The sequence below is a fragment of the Mobula hypostoma genome, chromosome 4 (assembly GCF_963921235.1).
Source record: "Mobula hypostoma chromosome 4, sMobHyp1.1, whole genome shotgun sequence".
Lineage (NCBI taxonomy): Eukaryota > Metazoa > Chordata > Chondrichthyes > Myliobatiformes > Myliobatidae > Mobula > Mobula hypostoma.
In genome coordinates, this window is record NC_086100.1 from 112,178,409 (window position 1) to 112,188,234 (window position 9,826).

General features: G+C 40.4%; 1 protein-coding gene across 2 annotated transcripts in view; it reads left to right on the forward strand.

Annotated features, from left to right (window-relative positions):
* fam241a (family with sequence similarity 241 member A) overlaps window positions 1-7,969 on the forward strand; it is a 42,599-nt gene extending 34,630 nt beyond the window's left edge. The window contains exon 2 of one of the 2 annotated variants that reach the window (XM_063045021.1): window positions 7,212-7,969. In XM_063045021.1, the coding sequence (XP_062901091.1) occupies window positions 7,212-7,445 (234 nt within the window). In that variant the 3' untranslated portion in view covers window positions 7,446-7,969. Of the gene's footprint in view, window positions 1-7,208 lie in introns of both variants that reach the window. The other variant, XM_063045020.1, reaches the window with a different exon arrangement.
* The last annotated feature ends 1,857 nt before the right edge of the window (window positions 7,970-9,826 follow it).

A 9,826-nucleotide genomic window follows, 5' to 3' on the forward strand; every position in this document is an offset into this window, starting at 1 on the left:
ACTGCTTGAGTTTAATGTTCTGTGCAGGCTTTCATTTTCCGTAGTTTGATGCAATGCATAGGAAGTGATATAAACTTAAATTACAAAGTTTGCTATGCAATCTGTTTTCCAAAACTGCTACTTTATTTGTGTTATAAATGAAGTTTAAGATGTATGGGATGAATAAACCATAAGGCATCCGTTAGTCTTGCGAGACCACGGACCATGGAAAGTCTTCACTCTCCAGGGTGCAGGCCTGGGCAAGGTTGTATGGAAGACCAGCAGTTGCCCATGCTGCAAGTCTCCCCTCTCCACGACACCAATGTTGTCCAAGGGAAGGGCATTAGGACCCATACAGCTTAGCACCAGTGTCGTCGCAGAGCAATGTGTGATTATAGTGCCTTGCTCAAGGACACAACACGTTTCCTCTGCTGGGGCTCAAACTCACGACCTTCAGGTAGCTAGTCCAATGCCTTAACCACTTGGCCATGTGCCCACACTGAATAAACCATAATCCTGCCCATTCTATCTTTATGAAACGTCTCTTGTGCACATTATACTACCAGATGAATATTCTATTTCAAATTCATCAGTATCTGGTGTCTGTTGTCTTAAATTGCAGTCCTCAGTTGTGTGTACTAGTAATGAATGGAATTAGTGCTAATGTGTAAATACAGTATATTGGTGCAAGTTTCTGCTCAGGGAACACAATGAAGGAAACAGACACACATAATCAGTGGCTACTTTAGGTACCACCTAATTAGAAGTGTATATCCGTGCTGTAACCAGTTCACTTCAAGGTTGGACATGTTGTGCATTCAGAGATGCTCTTCTGCACACTACTGTTATAACGTGTAGTTATTGAGTTACTGTCACCTTCCTGTCAGCTTGAACCACTCTGGCCTTTCTCATTAACAAGGTATTTTCACCTAAAGAACCAAAGAACTGCCAATTGTTTGATTCTTTTTTCCCCTGAGACCATTCTCTGTAAACTCTGGAGACTGTTGTATGTGAAATCCCAGGAGATCAGCAGTTTCTGAGATACCCAAACCACCCCATCTGGCACCAACAATCATTCCACGGTCAAAGTCACTTAGATTACATTTCTTCCCCACTCTGCTGTTTGGTCTGAACTACAACCGAACCTCTTGACCAATGCATGCTTTTATGCATTGTTTTGCTGCAACATGATTGGCTGATTAGATATTTACAATAACAACAATGTGTACCTAATAAATGGCCACTGAGTGTATATCGGGAGTGCTGAACACTGTAATTTCCAAATTCCTAGAAAACTGCTTGGATAAGGGGACACTAAGAATTTAAAATCTTCGTTTTTAAGTAACATAGCCCAAATAGATTCAAATTCCATGCCTTTATATTATCAAATACGCAAGTTTCAGTTGAACTTGTGTTTTGAGGCCTGATGTAATAAGGTAGAAATGATGAAAACTGAGGATTTCCCCATTTTTCACTTCTGCAACACATGGATTTACTTTACAGGAGTGTTAGGCTTATGCACTATGACTGAGGTTGTATGAATGTTCTACATTTCCCTTAAAATCGGGAATTCAAGGACCTAGATACTACCAATTGGAAGCAGAACATTTATGTGTATTCTTGCTGTTACAGAGATGTAACAACAATAACAATCAGAAACTGTGAAAAGGGAAGTGATGAAGTATACCACATCCATTGATGAGAAGGGAAGTACAATATCCTTGTTGTGGAAAATGTTCTAGTATCACTTGTCACAGAATGGACAGTGTCGAAGTATATTATTACATTTGACAGAAGCTTGATTGGAGAAATTGATTTTAAGTATACTCTTAAAAGAGAAGGATGGTGTTTAGGGATACAATTCCAAAACATGGAACCAATATGTCTGAAGACTTGTTTGCCCACAAGATCAGATCTATTACAAATGAATGTTTCTTTGGCTGAAGAGTTGAAAGAGGATCACAGAGATAGAAAGCTGTGGGTCATTTGAGGCCCGGGAATTCAAAGACTGCTTTAACTAAAAATGCTGTAGAGTTGCTGTCAGAGTAAACACAAGAGATTCTGCAGATGCCAAAATCCGGAGTAACATGTGGAACTCAGCATGTCAGGTAGCATTTACGGAAATGAATAAACAGTTGATGTTTCAGACTGAGACTCTCCAGGACTGGAAAAGGAAGGGAAACAGGCCAGAATAAAGTGGTGGGAAGAGGGGAAGGAAGACAAGCTAGAAGGTGATAGATAAAGCCAGGTGGGTTGGAAATGATGGAGAGGAAAGTGGACCATGGGAGAAAGGGAGGAAGGAGAGATACCAAGAGGAGCTCACAGAGGAAAAGGCAATCTAAAGGGTCTCGGCCCGAAACGTCGACTGTACCTCTTCCTATAGATGCTGCCTGGCCTGCTGCGTTCTCCAGCATTTTTTTTGTGTGTGTGTTATCTGAATTAGGTGTTGTGTAAGAATCAGATTTGATTAGGGAGCTTAAGGTAAAGGAACCCTTAAGAGACAGTGATCATAATATGATAGACAAACAAGAAAAAATCTGCAGATGCTGGAAGTCAAAGCAACACACACAAAATGCTGGAGGAAGTCAGCAGGTCAGGCAGCATTTATAGAAAGGAGTAAACGGTCAACGTTTCGGGCCGAGACCTTGGCAGGGATGACAGCAGTACAGCAGTGGCTGGAGTTTCTAGGAGCAATTCAGAGGTGTAGGATAAGTACATCCCTAAGTATATTCCAAAGGAAGGATAAGACAACTGTTGCTGACAAGGCAAGTTGGAGACAACATAAAAGCAAAAGAGAGGGCATACAATATACCAAAAACTAGTGGGAAGCTAGAGGACTGGGAAACTTTTAAAAACAAAAGAAGGCAACTAAAAATTAAATAAGAAGGAAAGAAATGTAATATGAAGGTACACTAACCAATAATATAAAAGAGGATACAGAATTTTTTTTCACATATATAAAAAGTAAAAGAGAAGTGAGCTTGCTGGAAAATGAGACTGGAAACATAGTAATGGAGAAATAAAGATACGGCAGTTGAGCTCACTGAGTATTTTGCATCAGTCTTCACTGTGGAAGACATCAGCAGTATGACAGAAATTCCAGAGTGTCAAGGGGCAGAAGTGAGTGTAGTTACTATTACTGAGATGAAGATGTTGGGAACCAGGTCTGAAGATAGATAAGCCACCTGGACCAGATGGACTACAACCCAGGATTCTGAAAGAGGTAGCTGAAGGACTTCTGGAGGCATCAGTAATGGTCTTTCAAGAAGTAATGTTAAAAGGCCGGAACAGATTAGATATGGCAAAGTTATTTCCCATGGTAAGGGAATCTAGGACAAGAGGGCACAACTTCAGGATTGAAAGACGTCCATTAGAACAGAGATGCAGAGAAATTACTTTAGTCAGAGGGTGGTAAATCTATGGAATTTGTTGCCAAGAGAGGCTGTGGAGGCCAAGTCATTGGCAGAGATAGATAGCTTCTTGATTAGCCAGGACATCAAAGGGGAGAAGGCAGGAGATTGGGGATGACTGGAAGAATTGGATCAGCCCATGAGTGAATAGCGAAGCAGACTCAATGGGCTGAATGGCCTACTTCTGCTGCTATATCTTATGGTCTAATTACTAGATTCTGAAATGGTTCCGGAGGATTGGAAAATTGCAAATGCCACTCCACCCTTTAAGAAAGAAGAGGGGCAAAATACAGGAAATTAGGCCAGTTGACCTGACTTCAGTTGTTGGCAAGATGTTAAAGTCCATTTTTAAGGATGAGTTTTTGGGGTACCTAGAGGCACGTGATTTAATAGGCCAAAGTCAGTATGGTTTCCTTAAGGGAAAATCTTCCCTGCTAAATTTATTGGAATTCTTTGGGAAACAACAGGCAGGATGGACAAAGGAGAGTCAGTGGACGTTGATTACTTGGATTTTCAGAAGGCCTATGACAAGGTGCCACACATGAGTCTGCTTAACAAGATAAGAGCCCATGATATTACAGGAAAGGTACTAGCATGGATAGAGGATTGGCTGATTGACAAGAGGCAAAGAGTGGAGATAAACGGGGCCTTTTCTGGTTGGCTATTGGTGACTACTGGTGTTCCACAGGAGTCAGTGTTGGGAACAGCTTCTTTTCACGTTACATGTCAGTGGTGTGGATGATAGAATTGGTGGCTGTGTAGCCAAGTTTTCAGATGAAAAAAAATAGGATGAGGGGCAGGTAGGGTTGAGGAACCAGGGAGTCTGCAGAAAGACTTAAAAAGATTTGGAGGATAGGCACAGAAGTGGCAGATAGAATACAATGTAGGGAAGTATATGGTCACGCACATTGGGTTTCTAAACAGGGACCACATTCAAAAAATCAGAGGTGCAAAGGAATTTGGGAGTCCTCATACAGGATTCAAATTGGTTAACTTGCAGACTGAGTCGGTGATGAGGCAAATGTAATATTAGCATTCATCATGAAAGAACTAGAATATAATAATAAGGATGTTACACTGATGCTTTAAAAAGCATTGCTCAGAACACTGTTGGAGTATGCTAAGCTGTTAGATTTAGATTATGAAGACACGTAGTCCCCTTTTATTGTCATTTAGTAATGCATGTATTAAGAAATTATACATTATTTCCTCCGGTGTGATGTCACAAAACACAGGACAAACCAAGACTGAAAAAACTGACAAAACCACATAATTGTACATATAGTTACAACAGTGCACAATACCATAACTTGATGAAGAAAGTCCGCGAGCACAGTAAATTTCAAAGTTTCTCGAATGTCCCACACCTCACGCAGACGGGAGAGGGAAGAAAAACTCCTTGCCATGCCAACCACAATCCGACTGAGTCAACCGAAAACTTGGAGCTCTGATCAGCTCTCCGACACTGAGTACTGAGCGCCATCTCTGTCCTAGCGATTCGACCTCTTTCTCGGTTGCCAAAAGCAGGCAAGGCCGGGGATTTTGAGGCCTACCCTCCGAAAGATTCCCGACCATACAGTAACGACAGCAGCGGACGGGCGTTTCAGAAATTTCTCCAGATGTTCCTCTGTGATTTCACGTCCATTCTCCATCAAATCAGAAATTGTCCACGGCCCCTATTTAACAGATACGGTATCATTTTTCACCGGAGAGCTGCGCCTTGTTAGGTGCCCCTTGTCTGAGAAAGGATGTGCAGACATTGGAGAAGGTCCAGAGGAGACGCGCGAAAATGATCCCGGGAATAAAAGGGTTAATATATAAGGAGCATTTGATTGCTCTGGGCCTGTACTCGCTGGAGATTGGAACAGTGAGGGGGATCTCTTTGAAACCTATCAAATATTGAAAGGTAAAGATTAAAGAGTGGACATGGAGACGATGTTTCCTATAGTGGTGGAGCCAGAGGGCAAAGCCTCAGAATAGAGGGATGTCCCTTTAGAACAGATGGGCAGGAATTTCTTTAGACAGAGGATGGTGAATCTGTAGAATTCATTGCGACAGACAGCTGTGGAGGCCAAGTCATTTGGGTAAATTTAAAGCAAAGGTTAACAGGTTCTTGAATCAGAATCAGGTTTATTATCATCGGCATGTGACGTGAGATTTGTTAACTTAGCAGCAGCAGTTCAATGCAATACATAATCTAGCAGAGAGTAAAATAAAGATGTCCTGGGTACTTAGTAAGGTCTTCAAAGGTTACAGGGAGAAAGCAGGAGAATGGGGTTGAGAGAGAGAATAAACCAACCATGATGGAATGGCAGAGCAGACTCGATGGGCCGATTGGCTGAATTCTGCTACTATGTCTTATGGTCTTATGTAGAGGTGGGTGGAAGTGAAGGGATCAGTTAAATTATGGTATTAAGCTCATAATATATAATTGTGTAGATTCTCATTTAGATGTTCAAGATATTTACTGTTGAGGAGGGGTAAATGAATTTAATATAAGGATGCTAGAGAGCTTCATATAGTTATCCAACCTGTGCCCTCAATTACACTAGCCAAGGTATAAGAATGAATTTTTATAATTTTTTTGTATGAGACCACTCTGAGTAAAACCAGTATTTATTGTGCCTTCCTGGTTGCAATGGAGCTGGTGCTGATTATCCTTAAATCCTTATAATTCAAATGATAAATGTACTTCCATGGCACTATAAGTTAGGAAGCATTTTGCCCTAGTGACATCAGAAGAGCAGCAACATGTTTTCAAATCAATGCTATGTGACATAGAGAAGAAAGTAGCCATTGCAGCTTTTATCAGCATTGTTGAAGCAGTCTTGGCAAATCGCTGTAGTGAGTCTTGCAGTGATGAAGGGAGTGAATATCCGGGATGGTGAAGAGGATGAGGATCAAGTGGGTAGCTGTGACTCATTGGTGAAAAGTCAGTAGGTAATTTACGAGCCACTGAATATAGTAAAATTTTACCAGTCCAGCATGCTTGGGACATTGGATTGTCTTGTTCTATTAATACTGCATCTTACTTTTAATTAACTTTAGATGTTATGTTGTAGAATAGTACATTTCCCAGTGAACCTGGTAAAAGTTTCGAGGTTAGTGAGAGAAACACCCAACTAGATTTGAACAGAGCTGGAAGGGAGCATGTAAACCAGGACTCCAGGGAACTGAACAACACACACAAAATGCTGGAGCAACTCAGCAAGTCAGGAAGCATCTAAAGAAAAGAGTACAGTTGACATCTCGGCCAGAAACATCAACTGTACTCTTTTTCCATAGATGCTACTTGGCCTGCTGAGTTCCTCCTGCATTTTGTGTGTGTTGCTTGGCTTTCCAGCATCTGCAGATTTTCTCTCATTTGTGATTGGACTCCAGGGAGCTGATTGCCTTAACATTGGCATTTCCAAATAGTCAGATCATGGATTAGCAGAGGTTTACTCTACCCAGACTTGTGTGGCTGATCAACTCATACTTCTGATCTGTGGTGACAATGCCTCCCACACCCAACACCCCATTCATGTCCCAGCCAGCCACATTCCCCAGCTCACTCTGTGGGGGAATCTTACAGTATTTAACTGACCTGACTTCTGTTGGTGTGTTTTACACCACAATAGTTTCTTCCCACAATAGTTGTTAGCATTAGAAATTGGAAACTGATAATATGTGTATCAACAATACCCGTCAGATTGCCATATCTAACAATGCTCTTTTGTCCGTACAAGTGGATAAATAAAAGAATACATATCGCTTGACTGGAATTTTCAATTGTCCGTGGCAAAATACTACATTATTCTCCTTTTTTTTTCCTTTTAGCAGATTCCTGTGGATATTGGAGAAAGCACTACCGATGACTACAAGAAGATGGGAACGCTTTTTGGGGAGCTCAACAAATGCCTGCGAAATATTGGCTTCACACAGATCCCATTTGGAACTCGTGTTGTGGAACCAGTTGTAATAATTTTCTTCTGGGTTATGCTGGGTTTCCTCGGTTTACAAGCTTTAACTTTAGTGGGTGTGCTCTGCCTTGTTGTTATTTTCATCCAAGAATGAAAGATGTCAGATGAATGTATTTGAAATCCATTTTATACTTTGTATGTTATAATTATATCAGAATTTGTATTGATGTGAATATGTATATTTATTATATATGGGTATATAATATGCAAAATACTTTAAAGTATTGCTATTTACCAACTTTTTAAAGCTTTTTTAATCTGTGCAAAAAAGTACTGTATATGAATGTACAATATTCACAGGGCTGTGGCTGAAATGCAATATTTTTAAAGAATGTTTAATTTTTTGACATGGTGATCTTTTGTGCAGAAAACTCAGGGCAAGGAGTATGAGATGATTGCCATATCATTCATAGGTTAAAAAGTCTTTATTGTAAAGCTATTTTTACAGTAAACTTTTTAAGCAAAGCCTTTGCTTTAGTATCAGATCTATCTTTGCATTCTTCTGTATAGCACTGAAATGAAGTGTTCCTTGAAATGTTTTTCTCAAGCCACCTTTGATTGGTATTCATGAACTGTTAATACGTGGATATTTAAAATAAAATATTTGTAACAAAGTATGTCCAGTTCCATAGCATGCCTTGAATTCTTTTTTTCTCTCTCTTCAAATGCTTTTCTCAGCCATGAACCAGCTTCAGTGATCAAAAGCAGAAAGAAGAAATTAGTGTGCAATGAAGAGAGCAAGTTGAAGCAATGCCACAACAGCAGAATGCAAATTGAATGGCTTTCTGTAAATTGCTAAAGAAATCTGGTGGAAAATTGCAATACTGTCATACAGAGCCATTATGTTCACCATGACTGTGTTATCTATCAGATTCTTATCAATTACTAATTCAATCTTCCAGCACTCACCTTTGCTTTTTATGCATTGACTCATTAAACATTCACTTAGTGAAAGTATCTATCTTCTCCCACCCCCACTTCCAGGAAGAATGGGTCCAAATTTGTCATTGTCTGAACTTCAAGATCTAATTCCAATCTCCAATTCAATCATCTTGCACTTAAAATTGTGCCATCTAATTATTAACACCACTGCTAAGGAGTGATGTTAAAATAAGTACCTCATTTTCCACCCACCCACAGTTTGTACCTCAGCAAGGCCCCTCTTCAGTTTACTGCACCAAAGTCTAGTTTATCCGGTCTCTCCTCAGCTGGAACGTTTATCCCAGATTATATCCTGGGCTTCATAGTGGCATTGCTAGTTGGGCGACTGCATCACAGCTCCAATGACCCAGGTTCAAGTTCAAGCCTGACTTCTCATCCTCTTTATAGTTTCCCTGTGGTTGGATTTTACTCCCACATCCTGAAGACGTGTATTGATGATAAAGCTGAAAGATTGGCTTTATTTGCCACATGTACATCAAAGCATACAGTGAGGTTAGTTCTTTGTGTAAATGACCAACACTGTCCAATGTTGTACTAGGGTCAGCCCATGAGTGTCTCCATAATTCTGGTGTCAAAATAGCATGCCCACAACCATACACCTATGGATTGTGGGAGGAAACCAGAGCACCCAGAGGAAATCCACATGGTCATGGGGTGAATATACAAACTCCTTACAGAGAGCGTCGAGAATTAAACCTCGATTGTTGATTACTGCCACTGCAAAGAGTCGCGCTAACTGCTAAGCTACCATGCAGCCCTTTTTATGTCCAGTAGTAATAGAATTGGGGGATGATGATGAAATCTCCGCATGCACATTTGTACTGAAATGGCATACTTCCTACGCTGAAACAACTAAGCCTCCACAACTAATAGTTGGAAGTAAAACTCTTAATCTGGCACACTCAAGACTTGTGCCAAGCTAGCAGATTTTCAAGGCTACTAGTTCAGAATCAGATTTATTATTACTGGTGTGTCATGATGTTTGTCATTTTTTGATGGCAGTACAGGGCAAGGTAAAAATTACTGTTAAGTTACAAAACTAAGCAGTGCAAAAGATGAATAAAAGTGTAGCATTCATGGCTATGTGGACCATACAGAAATCTGATGGTGAAGGGGAAGAAACTGTTCCTAAAACTCTGGGTGTGAGTATTCAGGGTCCTGTATCCCCCTCCCCAAAGATAGCAACAAGAAGAGGGCATGTTCCAGCGGTTGAGGTTCCTTAATAATGATGCTGACTTCTTAAGGCACATCTCTTGAAGATGGCTTCAGAGGTGGGGAGGGTTGTGAATCAGAATCAGGTTTATTATCACCGGCATGTAACATGAAATTTGTTAACTTAGCAGCAGCAGTTCAACGCAATACATAATCTAAAATTAATAATCAAAAAAAGAAAGAAAAAATTAATCATCAAAAAATAATTAATAAACAAGTAAATCTATTACGTATATTGAATACGCAAGCACGAGGAAATCTGCAGATGCTGGAATTTCAGGCAACACAATAAAAGTTGCTGGTGAACGCAGCAGGCCAGGC